This window comes from Pygocentrus nattereri, chromosome 21 (genome assembly GCF_015220715.1).
Source record: "Pygocentrus nattereri isolate fPygNat1 chromosome 21, fPygNat1.pri, whole genome shotgun sequence".
NCBI classification, from domain to species: domain Eukaryota; kingdom Metazoa; phylum Chordata; class Actinopteri; order Characiformes; family Serrasalmidae; genus Pygocentrus; species Pygocentrus nattereri.
Window position 1 is genome coordinate 10,777,109 of NC_051231.1, and position 19,692 is coordinate 10,796,800.

A 19,692-nucleotide genomic window follows, 5' to 3' on the forward strand; every position below is an offset into this window, starting at 1 on the left:
GCTCACGCGGCCGTGAAGCGCGACTCTGATGGGAAATCAAAAGAACAATGTAGCATTCGCCACCCATCGGTACGCACTGATTTAGGATGGAATAACTGTGACGAAAAAGGAGGAAGAAAGCGTGACACGAAGTTAAAAAAAAACACAAGCCCTGGACATTTCTGTTGCTCTTGGTTACAGATGTAAAATCAGCACAACCGCTTATAGAACTGAAGACATCCCTCGTCATCTTTAGATAATTATTCTGCAGAGAATTCATTTCATGGCTGCTTTAATTAAGCTTAAGTAGACTTTCTGTCACGGGAACCTGTGTCGTTCTGCGTCTGCTGCGGTTCACTAAAACCCGGGAGGCTTGTTTGAAACTGAAAAAAGAAGTGGAATGAAGAGAGATATTATTATAGGCCTCAGATCAGAGCGCAGTAGATTATATACACCACCAGTCAAAAGTTTAGACACTGAATATGCACTCTTAAAGGCTAATTCCACTTATTTTTCATTGGAACCGTTAGTCGCCACGTCTACAACACAAATATAGCCACCTTATTTACTATCCAAAACCACCAGTGAACCTACACTCATGTCCTGTGTGTTATATGTAATGCTGATGATGATAAAATACTGATAAATCTGAAAAGTTAGCAATTCTTTGGAGACTTTTTTGCCTTACAACAGCCTGTATGTGCCACTCTGCCATGAACAAACTGAGAGGACATTTTAGGTTAGAATATTGTGTCAAAACTGTCATAAAACAATGTCTCAGTCATCCTTCAGTGAATTCATAACCACTTTAATGTAATATCTTTCTGTGAGGGAGCTTTTAGAGGTGGACATCAGGTTCCTATCACCACCATAGTAAACAATTCTGACTGTAAGTTTCTCTAGAACAGAGCATTTCACACCAAACCACTCTGAATGACTCTGTCTAAATCTTTAATGATTCAACTATGTAGAGATTTTGAAAAAATGATGGAATTCTCCTTTAAGGTGTTAAAAATTCTGATATAAACTTCTGTTTTAGATTTTATACTCCAGAAGTTTACCGTAAGCCATGCTGTACTGTAGGGACGCGCTGATATGGGAATTGTGGGCTGACGCCAATATCACTCTGAATCATTCTGTTTACATCATATCATTTTATCAAGACATCATTTTATTTTAGAAATAATTTCATAAAATGTTGAACAACAACTGGTTATGAGTTTTCTTCATTTTCAAGTGAAATTAAGTTAAAACACCCCTTATGGTGAACACAAATTTAATGCATCATCTATTTATATGCTGAGTGTAGCATATTGAAAAAAACATAAAATAGAAAATATGCCATAACTTCACATAAAGGCACATTTTCTCATTTTTTCCAATATATTTCAATAAATCCTGCAAATATACAGCAGCCATGTATTGTGCAGAAGCGTGTTCTCTGTAGAGGATGTGTTCACTTATTTAAACTTAACTTCATCCTCAGAAGTCGGGGGCTGTCGTGGGCTGGAGGTTAGGGAACCGGCAACCTTCCCGTCACAGGGCCGGTTCCCTAACCTCCAGCCCACGACAGCCCCCGACTTCTGAGGTTGAAGTTAAGTTTAAATCCCCAGGGCCGACAGCACAATGTAAAGGACAACAGGCATTTTCAAATTGTACCACAAACTGAAAAACAAGAAAAAAAAGATATAATGTTTTGTTTTACCAGCAGCGATATTATATATTATATTATATATTATATTCTTGTGTTTATGCCCCCCAGCTTTGAAGTTTTGATATCTTTTTTACTGCAAATTGTGAAAAATCTAAGCTTCTATGTGTAGGTGTGTTGGCATACAGTACAGATGTCACTGAGGATGAAATTCCTGTGTTGTCTTCCGTATGAACTAAGTTTCCTACTTGGGTTAAAACATGACTTACTTTACTCTTTAAATGGGAAAAAGAGAAATCATTAACGTAAATATAGAGTTAGATGTGTTGTAACAACAATTAAAAAAATAAAATTTCCAGTAACTTTTACTGTATATGATTATATAATTTAATAGAGAAGAAGAATATGAATGTTTTAGCAAAAGGAGTACTCACCGTCACTGTAATTACCTTTTAATTCACTTCTTATGATTTTTAACTTTCAATCATTAGTCTATCAAGTACAAAACACAAGCTTTTAAAGCAAGTCAGTGCAGATGGCCTTTCACTAAAACTTTATGAAATGGTACAATTCTTTTGACCAGTCAGAGGAAAAAGCTTTTAAAAAGTTCTTAAGTAGTTTTGATCTGTGTTTTTTTTCTGCAAATTTTTGTTAAAATATTCAGTTTGTTACCTGCAATGAAATATAACTTTTACACAGGCAGTATTTATATTTTTTAATGTTTTTTCTCCAATATGTTAAATACAGCTACTAAACAGTAACTGTGGAGCGTGTTCTCTGCATATGACGTGCTCTTATCATTATGGAGACCCTTTACAGTTACTAGTGTATTTCACAGTAATAACACTTTTGCTCTGATACTGATATTTGTGCTGAAGTTCTAGAGAGCGTTTCAGCTCTGAGTGCTTTTTGAAAGAAGTTCAACAGAGCACAGCCAATCAAACGGAGCTCATTTACATATATCATTTATTTTTATATTATTTACATATATCATCGTCTTTAAGGCAAAGCAACAAAAAGAACCTGTTTAATTTGAAGAGATAACGAGATGTTGGGCGTCATGCAAAAACTAAATATGATCATTTTAGAACATAAAACCACGCAAATGTAATAAACTAATAAACAGGACGTGGCTTGTTAAGTGCTCAGAACTGAGGGGGAAAGGTTAAATGGTTTTAAACAATGTCCTGCGGCGCCTTTTCCCTTTTACACATTGCTGTAAGTAAACGTACCTCAGTGTCACTGCTGGAGTGAGAATAGTCCACCAATCAAAAGTAACCAGCCAACAGTGTCCTGTGACCACTGATGAAGGCCTAGAGGATGACCAGTACAAACTATGCAGCGGCAGATGAGCTATCGTCTCAGACATCTGACTTCACATCTACAAGATGGACTGACAAGGTAGGAGTGTCAAATAGAGGGGAAAGTGAGTGGACACAGTGTTTAAAAACTCCCAGCAGCACTGCTGTGTCTGATCCACTCGTACCAGCACAACACTAACAAACCACCACCACGTCAGTGTCACTGCAGTGCTGAGAATGATCCACCACCAAGTAATACCTGCTCTGTGGTGGTCTTGTGGGGGTCCTGACCATTAAAGAACAGGGTAAGAAAGTATGCAGAGAAACAGATGGACTACAGTCTGTAATTGTAGAACTACAAAGTCCTCCTATTTGGTCAGTGGAGCACATAAAATGGACAGTGAGTGTAGAAACAAGGAGGTGGTCTTGGGTAAGTGGCTGATGGGTGTATGTCTTAACTCTAGTTCTTAACATCTCCATAAATAAAGATCTTCTACATAAGCAGCTGGGTAAGAGCGATACTTCAGAGCTGGCTGAGGCTCCAGGTTTAGTGTGGTGTTAGCAGAGCCGTGTGCTCTGATAAGGAAGTCAAAACAGCATTTCGGCAGTGTGACTAAATCCATCGCGTTTGCCGCAGGAGATAACGAATTTAGGTGGAGTAGTACATTTTCCGTGCTTCAGATATCCGAAATTGCAATCAGTGGGGCGTCCCTAATGCACACAATAGGGCTAGCATGACATCTGTTAACGAGTCCCGCAGTGACTAAACAGAACATGATTCCCTTCATTATCCCATGACAACTGTTGGGCTGAGCGTTCAGTACATCTTATTCGCTACGGAGGCCAAATTGATCAGCAGACAATCATACGACATATAGTGTTTACACCTTAGCATTAGCAGTGAACTCCTGACACTCATTTCTCTGTCTCAGACAGATGTTTCAGCTATGCTTACTGCTGTTAGCTTCTTCTGAGAGGTTCACTGGTACACTCTTTAAAAAGATGTGCTTCAAGGGTTCTTTAGTAAAGAAAATGGATCTACATAGAACCATGAACACTTAAAGTACCCTTTGCATGGATTGATGAAGAACGTGCTGTAGACAGTTCTATTTGGAACCTTTTTGATAATTGGTTTATATAGCACCCAAAAGGGTTCTTCTATTGTTACAAAGTCAAGCTTTTTGGGTGCTATATACAACCCTAATCAAGAAGGTTCCATTTAGAACCATTAGTGGACTTTCGTGCACATTTTGCCTCAATCTGAACTATTTCATGATGAATGGTTCTCTGAATGTTCATGATTCTATACAGAACTTTTGTCTTCACTAAAGAACCCTTGAAACACCACTTTAAAGGCCACGACAATAGCTGTTACATTATTTTCTAATTTAGTCAGTATTCTTTATTGTGCACTCTTAATAAAGGTGGTTCGTCGAAGGTTGGTTACTAAAGACAATGGTTCTAAATAGAACCACAAACATTTAAAAACCATTTGCATGCTTAAAGGGTTGTGTGTATCATGAAATGGTTCTAATGGTTCTGGTAAATGTGTTGTAAAGGTTGTATGTAGAACCTTTGCGAACCCCAAAAAGGTTCCTCTATTGTTATAATCTTGATTTATAACAGTAGCAGAACCATATGTGATGTTATATGGAACCGTTTTCAAAAACGTTCTATATAGGACCATAAAACACATTCTCCATCAATCTGAAGAACCTTTTGCAAGAATCATGCAAAAGGCTCCGTATAGAATTCACTTCCTGTAATAAAGAACCCATAAAGAACTATCTTTTTAAAATGTTCTGCAAATATATGTTTATGATTAAGTCTTAATGCTTATATATATATATATATATATATATATATATATATATATATATATATATATATATACACATACATAAAACCACACATACACACACACACACTCACCGGCCACTTTATTATGTACACCTTGCTAGTAAAAGGTTGGACCCCCTTTTGCCTTCAGAACTGCCTTAATTCTTCATGGCACACTTTCAACAAGGTGTTGGAAACATTCCTCAGAGATTTTGGTTGGTCATTTGAGTCTTTCTATCATCTTGAACCAGTCTGCCCATTCTCCTCTGACCTCTCACATCAACAAGGCATTTTCTTGCCAAGGCATTTTCCTGGGTATTTTCTCCTTTTCGGACCGTTCTCTTTAAACCCTGGAGATGGTTGTGTGTGAAAATCCCAGTAGATCAGCAGTTTCTGAAATACTCAGACCAGCCCATCTGGCACCAACAACCACGCCACATTCAAAGTCACTTAAATCCCCTTTCTTCCCCGTTCTGATGCTCGGTCTGCACTTTAGCAAGCTGTCTTGACCTCCTCTACATGCCTAAATGCATTGAGCTGTGGCCATGTGATTGGCTGATTAGCTATTTGCGTTAACAAGCCATTGAACAGGTGTACCTAATAAAGCGGCCGGTAAGTGTATATAAATACATATATTGACAAATGTGTTCACTCACCCATCCAAATCATTGAATTCAGGTGTTCCAATCACCATGGACACAGGTGTATAAAACCAATCACCTAGGCCTGCAGACTGCTTCTACAGACATTAGTGAAAGAATGGGTCGCTCTCAAGAGCTCAGTGAATTCCAGCGTGGGACCACGATCAGATGCCACCTGTGCAACAAGTCCAGTCGTGAAATTTCCTCACTACTAAATATTCCCCATCAAATGTCAGTGGTATTATAACAAAGTGGAAGCGACTGGGAATGACAGCAACTCAGCCACTAAGTGGTAGGCCACGTAAAATGACAGACAGGGTCAGAACGGTACTTGTCTGACTGTCTGAGTGTAAAGTTTGGTGGAGGGGGGATTATGATGTGGGGCTGTTTTTCAGGAGTTGGGCTCGGCCCCTTAGCTCCAGTGAAAGGGACTCTTAATGCTTCAGCAGACCAAGAGATTTTGGACAATTTCATGCTCCCAACTTTGTGGGAACAGTTTGGGGATGGCCCCTTCCTGTTCCAACATGACTGCGCACCAGTGCACAAAGCAAGGTCCATAAAGACACGTATGAGCAAGGTTGGTATGGAAGAACTTGACTGGCCTGCACAGAGTCCTGACCTCAACCCGACAGAACACCTTTGGCATGAATTAGAGCGGAGACTGTGAGCCAGGCCTTCTCATTCAACATCAGTGTCTGACCTCACAAATGTGCTTCTGGAAGAACAGTCAAAAATTCCCATAAACACACTCCTAAACTTTGTGGAAAGCCTTCCCAGAAGAGTTGAAGCTGTTATAGTTGCAAAGGGTGGGCTGACTTTATATTAAACCCTATGGATTAAGAATGAGATGTCGCTCAAGTTCACATGCGTGTGAAGGCGGACAAGCGAATACTTTTGGAAATATAGTGTATAACAAGCGCATGTTGTAATTTTTGCCCTTTTGCAATTTCCTAAATTCAAAAAAGCTAAAAAGTTAAAAGTGCAAACTCAAATCAGTTGATACAGAATGTACAACTCTGTGCAAAAGTCAGAGACCACCCATTATTCAAAACAGCCATTAAGTACAAGTTATTGCAAAAAACAGAAAAAAGAACATAGGTTTATAAGGCAATTAAACTACAGCCTCAACAACTAAACATATTTTCCAGTCCACTCTGTCCACTCCTTACTTTTACTTTTACAGCTTCCACTCTTTTCAGGAGACTCACTTTCAGTTTCACAAAGAAATCCGCAGACACGCCTCCAAAGTTCAGTCTTAGAATTAGTTTTTTTTCCACATCCAAGTGATCACAAACATACTTGAGTTGTCTTCTCACAGTGGACAGAAACACCTGTGGATGTTTTCAGATCAGAAGCACCTTGATTTTCTCCTCTCTCTCAAAAACGAAAGCTTTAAGTGCTGTTAACCTGATGGGAGCAGTTTTGGTGTCTACCAGGTCTTCCAGGTGGTTGTTACGAGCCCAATTTTCTCTGTACACTGCAAAGAAATGTATCTTTTCAAGTAAAATTATCTTAAATATAGTCAATAAATCTAACATTTCTCCTGTTGAGACTGTTGTATTTAACTTAAACAAACATTTTACTAGTTTTAAGTGATTTTTCTAAGAAAACCTCTCATTATTTTGACACTATTTTGACATCATTATTCTTGTTTTAAGAAATGTTTTAAGAAATGCAAAATTATCTGCCAGTGTAGTGAGATAAGTTTACTAAATCTAGAAAAAAGCTAGATAATCTTATAGTCAGTGGACAACCATCTCAAAATGGTAAATATTAGATATCCTGAATACATTTAAGAACATTTCGCTTGACATAATATTATTTTTCGCAGTGTAGCTTCTAATCATGTTTTGAACTCCAGTTTTTTTCCACTTCTTTTCCATTGCTTCTCCTTTCCTTATGCAAGTGGATTAACTTATATCTCACATCATGACAGGAAATGAAATAATGAAGGGTTATTTTTGCACAGTACTGTAAATCGAATGGAAACATACTGTCTATCTCACTACATAATGAATCTAAATCTGTAATTACATTTCAGCAGTGAAGCCAAATCAAAGCAATAGCTCTTAACTGCTATGGTCTAAGACACTTCCCAGATGTGTTAGATGTACATAAATACTTAATGCACATACCAGTTTGGCAGTAAAATGGATGTGCTTTTGTTTCACTAATTTACATTTTTAATCAGGTTTATTTACAAACTTAAAATCTTGCATAACCATCAAGAAGTGCCAGACAAACACACACAGACACCACACTCCAGTCCAAAACAATGAAATCTCTGATGAATAAACTTCTAACTTCTGACTGTGCATTTGGGCTCATACATACACAAGGGACTCAATCTGCACCACAAAGCCTTTTTTTTAGCACTCAACTATGGCGATCGTGACAAAGTCTCATGGGAGACGGTCCAAAGATGACTAATGCAGAATGCTTCACTGCCTTATGCTGCTTCTAGACTTTATGATAATTCATCTCTAAAACAAACACAGGCTACAACGTAGTACTTGATGCTTCTACATCTTAAACGGCCATAACCAATTTTAAAACTGGGTCCAAACCTTTATTACACATGGATTAAAAGTGCCCCAAAACAGGGGTAATTCTTTTTGATTTGACCATTCTCCAACCCCTCTCTACACTTCAGAACTAAGCAGGCCGTTTTATTATCGGGTCTATTAGACTGCGTGAATGAGCTCTGTTCTGATTGGCTACCTTGTATTGCACTTGCTCAAAAAGCTATCCAGGCTGAAACTCTCCTTATAACTTTAGTGTAAGTGGGCGGGGCTAAAATGCTGTAGGCTGAAAGGGTATATGTGTGTAAATGGGCTGTTCTGAATGACGTCACGAATACAATTAATTCAAAACAGCAGCTTAGTTTCCATATATAGAGTGTATGAACTAGCAAGTGAATTTTGGAATTTTGAAACTTTAACAATGTTTATGTACTACATCAAACTCTAAAAAATGAAAACTTTGGTTTGCTCTGAAATGGGCCCTTTGAGTATAAATAAATAACAAACCTGAGACCAAGGGTTGGCGACATGCAGTTCTTTCACTGCACTGTTGCGTATTTTCAGGTAAAGATAAAATAATCCTCGTTTGCAGTAAAATAAAGCTCTGCTGATCATTCAACTCAGTTTTAACAATAAATGGTCTTAAACGCAGAAGAAAGTGCATAACTGCTAATTCACCCTGAAGGATGGTGCACAGGCTGCTGGTCACCATAGCAACGCAGGCAACAATTTCACCTAACAAGCAGCTAATGTAATGGCAAAGAGAGAGATTTAGCACAAACATCGATAATTCCCTAATACATTTAATCTGCAGTGAGAAACTGTCAATCACTAAAACGTCGCAAAAGCTGAAGTCAGCTTCTCGTTCACCAGCTTGTTGTTCGAATTTTCCTCCTTAAATAGTGCCACAGTTACATTCTGGCACCGCAAGCACCATTAAAGTTTAAACGGGAAAATTCAAAGAAGAAGCTGGTAAGTGAGAAGCTGATTTCAGCCTCTTAAAAAGTCGAACACTGAGAGATATTTTACAAGAAATGAAACTTTCCTGCCAGTAATGCGAGGAAAGCGGCTATAGCTGAGCTAAAGCTTAGAGTAGAGCAAAGTAGGTCTGCGTTTTTGTTTATATAATATTTTTTTGCCTATACTAGTACATTAGGTCATAGTAACATATTTACGACAAATTTGGTTAAATAGACATGAAATGTTGCGACTCCCAAGGTGGTTTGATTTTTATTGAAAGGTCAAAATTGCTCTTCTTAACATTTGGGTTGCTGATCCTGATCTTAGACTGCAATAAGCCAGGGATTCAAGGGGTTAGCCCAATCTTTTCTTTTCATAGTGTGATTTTTTAATGGACATGTATTTTAATATATAAAGATCATGATCCAACAAAGCCACAAATGAACTGATTTCTGTTGTGTTGCATCAGAAATTACCACTTGAATCATACACAGCAATATCACAAAACTTATAGTTTGGGTCTAAAGATCTGACTGGCTCAGCTGCATTACGTACATCTGTGACAACACAACTGCGCTGTGAACAGATTGTTCATATGGACCAGCGAATGTACTGACAGACGAAGTAAAAGAATGAACTGTATATAAATGGAGGGGCTGAAAATGTATTTTCTTAACAACTAGGCTAAATAAAGGATAGCGAACAGGCTAAATCACCAATTTTCAGGCTCTGAATTTAAGTATTTACTTAATTCTTTCGTTAAAGTTGCAAAATAGAAAGCAAAGAATATGTTCCTTGAAAGTCTAGCATGCTTCTAATGCCTGTGTTTTGTTAAGTCTGTCTCAAGTAGGATTAAACCCAGTGTGGGAAAAACAAATATGCGGTACCATTAGCTTGATGCTAACACAACATAGGAAATCTCATAGAAGTGCTGGTGCAAATCAGCGCTATCATTGCAGTGGTGATTTGATGAGCAAAAATGACTCATAACGTAAAGGTTTCTGCATTAAACACCAAGACATTCTATTTTTATTCCTACATGATGAAACAACTGGATTTTAGGAAATGAGCACAATGAATAATAACGAATGACTGAAGTTCTAGCTGTCCTGCATCCGTCTATGGCAGCAACAGCAAAACAAACTACATTACTGGGTGGAATAATGACTGATTGTTACCATTACTATAAACTATAACTTAAATTACTAACAAAAATATGGATATTTTATCATATTTAACATAACTATTTCATAAATGTCAGTAGCCTTGCTGGTACTCTAAAGAAATAGGCCACTGAACTGTGTCATCATCCTATAATCAATATCATGTCCATATTTACAAAGTCTAAGCGGGACATTTTCCCTCTGAACGTCGCTGGATCCTGTGACTTACGAGGTCGCTACCGAGCCAAAATTTGAATTTTGCATGTAAGCTAACACTGCTGCTCACTGAATGGACACCATAAGAGCAAATATACCCCAAACAAACCAGCAAGCTTTGTCAAGTGTGGGAGTTCACTTGCTTTCTCAATGGTAGAGCACATTTAGAGTAGCTGGTGTTACTAAATAACAGATGAAGATGACGTTTAATAGTACATGTACTTTCATGCAGCATCATTTCAATGTGCAGCTGTGTTAACTTTCTTGTAGCATGTATGTAGCATTATTCATATTTCAGCTTCTTAACAGCCTTATAACTCTGAGCGACATTCAGAAGAACAATGTACACATGACAGCAGCGATTACAGTAAAATCCCATTTATTTCAATTATAAAAAAATAACAACTTGGACGGGACGTTCCAAATTATACAGAATGACTTAGGACTTCTGAGCATGGAGTATTTGTCAGCTATAATGTCTCATATGAGATTATGTTCTCAGAATAGCCTTCAAACCAGTCTAAGTGGCTATCAATCCCTCACCACCTTCTATATGTGCTTTTATATTGTTGATATAGATGCCTTGCGATGGGCCGCGGCCTAAGTCCAACTTTCACGTAAATGGAAAATTTCATTAACAAACAGCAGCACAAGTTTGTCTCTGTGTACAGCTCTGAAAACTGCCTGAAGCAAAAACTCAGGCCCAAGGATATTCAGGCCTTTACAGACTTGAAAGAGAGCGTTTAAGTTGAAAAAACAGCAACTTTTCTGCTGAGTGCCACAAAAAAGAGCCCTACATCATCACAGCTGGCGATATCAAGGATACCTTCTCTGGTGACCGATGGGGAAAAGTACATTTTCAGAAAATGTTTATCGCTGATCTCTTTGTTTAGTGTATTCCGAAATCACTTTCTTGTGTTTACTTATCTCTTTAATTTTGAGACACATCACGCTTTGCATTTAAAAGATGTTTTCTAGATCAGAGATGTCTAAAGTTCGACCCCAGTGTCAAATGTGGCCCACGGGCAGATTTTAATTGGCCCGTAGCTTCTCTTGTAGAGTGTGCTGCAAGCGGCCCGCCAGCCAGTACGCTGCAGTTTTTCCTTTCACCCGATGGTGGCAGCAGTTACTATAAGATTACAGTGTAATGCGCCGCACTGTGGTGGCGAAGATAGCTTAAGAGTTTAGGGGCCTGTCTTCTCTGACTAGACCTACAGTTTCATTTACTGACCCACATTTAGTGAACACTACAGCACAAACTTATCACCGAGAACAGAGTTTTGATTAGGTGGAAATTCAAATCCATGTGCTTCATACATCAAAAGACTGCAATGATTTCAACATCAATGGAAATGAAACCAGAACCATGTCGGTATCAAAATATCAGATATTTGCTAAAAAATAAATCCGCATCAAACAGATGTTTAGATGTTTACTGATATTTAATTGTGTATTTATTGTACTCTGGAAGAAGAATGTTTAGGTGGTGCTGAGCTACTGCTTTAAAATACCTGCATTTGATTGATTGTAGTGCTTTTGTAACATTCGACAAATGAATGTTTTGTAATATTTTATAAATTTTTTATATAATATTTATGCACTGGCATTGGCAGATATGTACAAGAAAAACAGCAGATATCAGCGTCAGCCCACCCCTACAGTCCCTACAGTACAGCATTGTTTACCTAAAACTGCTGGAGTATAAAATCAAAATATAACATAGCATTTATATCAGAAATTCCACCACTTTTTGTAAATCTCTGCATAGTTTTCACAAAAAGGTGATATGCTGCCTGATGTCTGAGACTTTATTTTATGATAGTTTTGAGAATGTTTTGGCCTAAAAGTTATTCTGCATTCTTTTTGATTCATGGTGGAGAGGTACATGCAGGGTGATGTAAGGCTAATAGTCCCCAGGAAAACTTATTTTGTCAGATTTACCACTAAACTTTACATATAAGACGCGCTGTTGGTTCACTGGTGGTTTTGAATAGTAAATAAAATGTCTATATTTGTGTTGCAGACATTGTGGCCCCTGGTTCCCATCACCACCCCTGTAAGACAAACTAACTAGAGTCAAATTATGAATTATGCATATATTTTAAAAACTAGAATGGAACTGCTGGAATAACCCTTTAAAACTGGCATCAGCCACAAAATGGTCACGTATCTCAGGCACCTCCATGAATGAGGAGCATTATTTTGTGCTGGCAGTCTTATCGATGTCATTATATCAATAATGGACCCACATAGTACAGATTACAAATCACTGTTCAGTTCCATATCAAAGCAGGACTGCTGTGATTCCAAAAATCATGTTAGGAGCTGTTTCTGGTCCAACTCAGTTCATGTTTTGCCTCAGTGCACCTTTTCGACTGATCTCATGAGATGATCTGGTGCATCAAAGTCACACTTTTAGCTGAGACTGCTTAAAAACAAAGACAGAAACAGTCTGATAAACCCATTAATAATCCACACATCTCGCTTCTTCTAGGCCTGATGCTTCCCAGACATTCTGCTTCTTTCTTGTTCTCATTATAGCAAAAGCAGAGCTGTTTCTTTAAGCTTAGAACTTGTATCAGAACCATGAATCTGTTTTGGTTTTTGACAGCTATGATGAACAAATATAGAATAAAGTTACTACAAAACTGCACAGGAGCTTTGGTTGAACTGACTGCCAGGCACTGCAATTACAGGTAGAGGTTTTGTTCCACTGTGAAACAGGTGAAATTGAGGCTGCCCCACAGAGTGGTGGTCATTAACATGCACAGCTAGGAGTGCATGATTATAGGAAACATTATATTACGATACTTCAAGACATTTTCAGGATATATACGATATGCATCATGTTATTTAGTTTTTGTGAGATTTAATACGTTGGAACACACAAAATAGAAGCTGCAGTGCCACATTTAGAAAGTAACATATCGCTGTTGTCGGATGAAAAACTTGTATCTCCAAAATGACAACTTTACAGGAGAAGGGAAAAACATACCTTACTTTTAATGTAAGTCAATGGAACCAGACATCCTTCTAAGTCATTTCGGGCCATTTCTGTTGGTCCATTCTACATGAAATTTATGCACAATGTAAAGGACAACAGGCATTTTCAAATTATGTCATAAACTAAAAAATGACAAAAATGGAGATACAAGGTTTTCTTCCGACAGCAGCAATATAATAATAATAATAATAATAATAGTAATAATAATAATAATAAACCAACAATTACAATTATTTTTATTTAATGTTTTATAAGCTGCGCTACTCCAATTTTTTTGCTCACTTTCAGATTAAACACACAGCCAGTCAGTGTTCTTTAAGTACTGACAGTATCAATAATATGCTCAGAAAAGCATAATGCAACATAATTTATCACAATAGTGATAAAATATCACTTATCTAGCCCTGTTTACAGCTGACCTAAAAAGGCAGTATAACAAACTGTATCATCTGAAAATGCGCCTTGGATACCAAGTTCATTTAACATGGGCTACACTGCTCTTGTGCACCTTGCGCTGCACAAAAGTTGGCATGTCAACCAAGCTTGATCCATGCAGAAGTCCACTCACCAACTTTCAGTACTTTAAGTAAAACTTTATCTTAACTCTTTCACTGAAAAGGACTTAAATGCACGTACATAAATGCAACTAATTCATACCAAGTCTGTATACATACACACACACATATATATATATATATATATATATATATATATATATATATATATATATATATATATATGTGTGTGTGTGTGTGTGTGTGTGTGTGTGTGTGTGTGTGTGTGTATGTGCGCGTGTGTGTATACATATATACATATATATATATATACATATATGTATACACACACACACACACACACATGCACACACACACACACATGCACACACACACACACACACACTGCCTGGAAAAGAAGTTAATCCATTTCAGAAGGCTGAAATTATTGGCCTGCATCAAGCAGAGAAAACATCTAAGGAGATTGCTGAAACTACTAAAATCGGGTTAAGAACTGTCCAGTGCATTATTCAAAAATGGAAGGACAGTGGTGAAACATCACCTTCGAGGAAGGAACGTGGTCAGAAAAACCATTAAACGTCACTAAAACGTTTGGTGAAATCAAATCGTAGAAAAACAACAGTAGAACTAGGGATGTGTTTAATAGTGAAAGTAAGAGCACTTCCACACACACACAGTGCGAAGGGAACTCAAGGGATTGGGACTAAACAGCTGTGTAGCCTTAAAAAAAACACTTATCAGTGAGGCTAACTGGCAAAAACGGCTTCAGTTTGGTAGGGAGCATAAAGATTGGACTCTGGAGCAATGGAAGAAGGTCATGTGGTGTGATGAGTCCAGAGTGATGGGCGCTAAAGTGATGCACCCATAATGGCTAGTGCCTACCATACAAGCCTGTGGGGGCAGTGCTATGATCTGGGGTTGCTGCAGTTGGTCAGGTCTAGATTCAGCAACGTTATGTGCCCAAAGAATGAGGTCAGCTGACCACCTGAATACACTGAACTTCCAGGTTATTCCATCAATGGATTTTTTTCCCCTGGTGGCACAGCCATATTCCAAGATGACAATGCCAGGATTCATCGGCTCAAATTGTGAAAGCGTGGTTCAGGGAGCATGAGACATCATTTTCACAATTGGATTGGCCACCACAGAGTCCAGACCTGAACCCCATTGAGAATCTTTGGGATGTGCTGGAGAAGACTTTGCGCAGTGGTCCAAATCTCCCATCATCAATAGAAAATCTTGGGGAAAAATGAATGCAACTCTGGACAGAAATAAATGCTGTGACATTGCAGAAGCTTGAGGAAATGATGCCACAGCGAATGCGTGCCGTATTCAAAGCTAAAGGCCATCCCATGAAATATTTTGAGCCAGGCAGTGTATATATGATTTAGAATACTACATATATCGCTGCTGTTGGAACAAAACCTTGTATCTCCATTTTTGAGGTTTTCCCGGTACTGATATAATTTGAAAATACCTGCTGTTTTTTACATTGTATGTAAATTTCATGATGAATGAACCAAAAGAAATGGCCCAAAATGGCATGGAAAAAAGGCTTCACATTAAAAGTAAAGCATGTTTTTCTTTCTCCTGTAAAGTTATCATTAAGGAGATACAAGTTTTTGATCCAGCAGCAATATATATATATATATATATATATATATATATATATATAATAAAATTATATGTACAATAATAAGATGTACAATTTGTACGTAGTCATGCTTTCTTAAACTATTTTAAATTATTTGTTCCATATATTCGTTTCACTCAACAAATTATTTTTGATTAAAAGAATTGCTCAATCATAACATTTATTTAGGATTAAAACCAGTAAATTAATATTACATAGTTTTTTTCAGCAGAACTAAGAAACATCTCAAAAGTGAATAACAGTGTTTTTTGGACTAAGTATTATTGAGTATGTTGCCAAACAACAGCTTAACCCTTAGTGTGAGTGCGGTCACCTGCCAGCGCAGACCCACTCATCTATACAGAAAACAAAACTGTAGCCAACAACATGAGGTCAGACAGCTGAGCGGTACATCTCTACGAAAGGCGTACACCTGAGGAAAGGTAGCCTTGGTGAACTAAAAAGCACACTGATGGTGAGTAAAACAAAGAGAAAGACAAAATATGGAAATAAGTTTAACCCAATAAAGACAGTGTTCACACAGAAACGTTACTGTACTTCACCGAAACACCAGAACTTACATCGTAAACAGGGTTTCACAGGTTTTTTAGGTTGAACTGATGAACCAATTTTCACAGAGTGCTTAGTTTCACTCAGTTCTGAGGAACATTAATGAGGGAGAAGCTATTTAAACCAACAGCGGCGCATATTCGTTTTCTGAAGGTGGCGGTTTCAAAGCTGCCACAGCAACAGACTAAACTGAGAAGTTGATTTAACTCAAAGATATGATCTGAGTGTTAAATGATGACAAAAGTCCCCTTAAGTGAAGGTAATATGTGGGATAGATTCAGGTTTCTGTGCAACAGACTTCATTTGTTTGAGTAGAGCCAAACATGGGCTCACTGTGCGGAAGAGGAAGCAAGCTCCAGACAAAACGACAGAAAACTGGACTAAGTGTAGCCAGATGGAAAGCCGTGTTCTCCACGTTCTTCTCCTTCACGTTTGTGAAAGCGCTCTTAGATTTAACGCTGCTCGTTTTTGGTGGTGCAGCAGGTCATTCACTAACTATCCAGACTATGAAGGACAGAATTAAGTGAACTAAATTTGGACGGCTAAGGAGGTTCTTCCTCACTCAGCACGCTAACATTTAAAACAGCTTCACATATTTTGGAAACTGAAGGGAAATTCCACCAAAATTCAAACAATTGTTTTTACAACTTTCTACATAATTCAGTTTGAGATGTAAACAAAGTCATTCAGAGTGGATCTGAAGGTGGTTCATTGTACACTTGTAAACAAGATGGTTCTTTAAGGGTTCATCAGTAAAAGCAGAGGTTCTATATAGAACCACAGAACTAACATTTCACGCTTCTTTGCATGGTGAAATGATGGCTCTTCAGATTGATGGAGTATGTGCTACAAAAGGGTTCTTCTACTATTACACGCTTGACATCGTAACAATAGCAGAACTCTTAGGTGCTACACAGAACCATTTTAAAAAGGTTCTATATAGAATTAGGCTATATACAACACATTCTCCATCTTACCATGCACAGAACCATTTAAGCATGAAAAGGTTCTATACAGAACTCATGGTTCCATTTATTTTACCAAAGAACACTTGAGGAACCGTCTTTTTAAGAGCGAAGAAAAACTTGACAACTTCTTTACAGAGGTGTTACAGGTGTGTACGGATAGCCGTTGTTTGTGTCGATCCAGAGGAGGATGAGTTCCCCTTTTGAGTCTTGGTTCCTCTCAAGGTTTCTTCCTGTTGCCCTTAGGGAGTTTTTGTCGCCACTCATTGGGGCTTGGACCCAGATATTTTTTTTTCTGTAAAGCTGTTCTGTGACAAGGCCTGTCGTGAAAAGCACTATATAAATAAACTCTGAGTTCCCTTGACTGGACTAGATTAATCCAAAATCACCAGTGGCGGTAAATACAAGCATTTAAGTTTTCTTTGCTGTTCTATTTTGCCTCAGAACGCTCAGGCACGTGTCCCTCCACCATAAATTTTATGATAACATATATCACTTCGGTCGGAAGAAAACCGATTTTCAGTTTTTGACATCATTTGAAAGTATCCATCGTCCTAAACATTGTGTGTATGTTTCATGATGAAAAATCTGGTTCCATTGACTTACATTAGAAGTAAAGTATGTTTTTTTCCTTCTCCTGTAAAGTTACCGTTTCGGAGACGGTTTTGTTTCAACAACGGCGACATATTTTAGGCCAAAACCTTCCCGGAACTGTCCTAAAACAAAGCTTCAGGCCTCAAGCAGCGCAAACTACCTCTTATAGGAATGCAGCTAGCTTTAAGAAGCATGAGACGTCTGGTTCCCATCACCGCCACTGTGAGCGACTCTCCCGGCTGACAAGGGACCATTAGAAACTATTAACCGTTATTAAAACCTAATGATGTTCCTTTTCTCAGGAGGACGTTGTTCCACACCCCAGCCGCTCAATTATGCTGAACGCTTGAAAACTCCGCGGAGTTCCCCTTTAAAGTGCTACAACTGACCTGCCGTTGAGGAGCGCGAGCAGCTCTCCCGCGTGGTACAGGTCGTTGCGCGTGACGCGGCTGAAGCGGAAGGCGTTGAGGTTGCAGAAGGTGACGGCGGGGAACGTCATCATGGGCGCCGTGACCTCGTCCAGCTTGGTGACGTGCGGGTACTGCAGGTAGAACTGCACGCGGTCCACGCACACCAGCACGAGGAAGGAGAAGGAGCCGATGAAGAAGACGATCCACAGGCAGCGCTTGATGCACACGCGCTCATACGTGAACATGTGCGCGATGCCGTGCAGCGTGGACCGGCTGGCGAAAACTTCGATGGGCGCCGGCCGCTCGCAGTCCAGGTTGTCGTCGGACTCGGCTTTCAGATCCATGACGGACCCCAAACTAAACCAAAACAAACTTGAAGTGAAACGTTAAGCCGGGAAGAGACGATGATGAGTTCCCGCCCTTTTCCGCTTGTACGCGCGAGCGCTCAATGGTCCGACGTGCCTCCTTTTGAAGGCTGGCGCGTCCACAGTTATCTTAATGACGGTGTGGCGACTGAAAACGAGCCCCTTCCCCTCCAGAGGTGTCAGGAAAAGAGTGTGAAATCGCAGCAGCTCAGTAAAACATTTCGCTGGTGGCGGCGAGGTGATCAAACGAGGTGAAAAGGGCTGGAAAGAGACCGCACGGCACCTTGGGAATTTTCTCTCGCTCCGTCGCCTTGTTTTCAGCAAGCGTACCAACACAAAGTGGACACAAGCCGTTAGGAGGACGCGGCCAAGTGTCCGCGGGTGTTTTGACTCCTCCGGAAAAGCAAAGAAAAAAGAAGGACAAAAGCGCAAGAAAAGAGACGTTAGGACGTCGCCTCAGCCATCGCCTTCCCAACTGCCGTGAAGAAAGTGTCCGCTGGGCTCTGACGAGTGAGAGGCATCACCGGAAAGAAGAGCAAAATGAGCTCGGTGCATTCACATCCCTGCAGTCCTGACGACACAGGGCAGCCACGCCAGCACTAACAACACTATCCCCTCGGTGTGTGTGTGTATGTGTGTGTGTGTTGCTCCTCGAGGTTGGAGGATGGATTCCAGTCAAAGGCGTTTCGTTTCGCCGTCCACATCGAGTTTGCAGACGGATGTCGACACAGCTGGAGCTCCGGCTTAGCGCCTCTCCACTCCGGGCTCCATGAAAGACTCCCTCACAGCTCCCAGTGCCTGCGTGCTTTAACGCGTCGCCTCGTTAGGCGTCTTTAAAACAAAAGGCAGGCTCTGTCAGAGGAGGGAGGGGTGGGGGGATCACACGCTGAGACGGTGCACCCATGAGTGTGAAACCCCATTGGCTATGGACCCAACCATCCCCTCTCTCTCTCTCTCTCTCTCTCTCTCTCTCTCTCTCTCTCTCTCTCTCTCTCTCTCTCTCTCTTGCTTAGAAGTGATAGAAGAAGGAGAAGGGGGATACTGGATGCAGCAGCACTGAGGGGCTGCATGGGGAAGGATGAGGATGCTAGTTATGCTTTTCTGCTGACGTGTGTTCTCCACACCGCCTGTACTGGCCGTGCAGCTTCAGCTCAGTCAAACAAGACAGAAGAAAAGCTCAGTTTTCACTAAGCACTCACGCTGCTGAGGCTGTCAGGGATGCACGATGACTTCGGAACCGAATCCGTATCAGCAGATACTTCCTCACATCCTCTATTTTTGTTGTGTTATTTTTGTTACCCCCAAGATCCACTTAGAACATTGGGTTTAATGCACCAGACCTTGTCATTAATATCATTATTGTT

The 19,692-nt window shown here is 39.6% G+C and overlaps 1 protein-coding gene across 1 annotated transcript in view; it reads right to left on the bottom strand.

The window, feature by feature from the left end:
- asic1b (acid-sensing (proton-gated) ion channel 1b) overlaps window positions 1–19,261 on the bottom strand; it is a 363,281-nt gene extending 344,020 nt beyond the window's left edge. The window contains exon 1 of the mRNA XM_017684694.2: window positions 17,943–19,261. Within this exon, the coding sequence (XP_017540183.1) occupies window positions 17,943–18,307 (365 nt within the window). The 5' untranslated portion in view covers window positions 18,308–19,261. The remainder of the gene's footprint in view (window positions 1–17,942) is intronic.
- Between the last annotated feature and the right edge of the window lie 431 nt (window positions 19,262–19,692).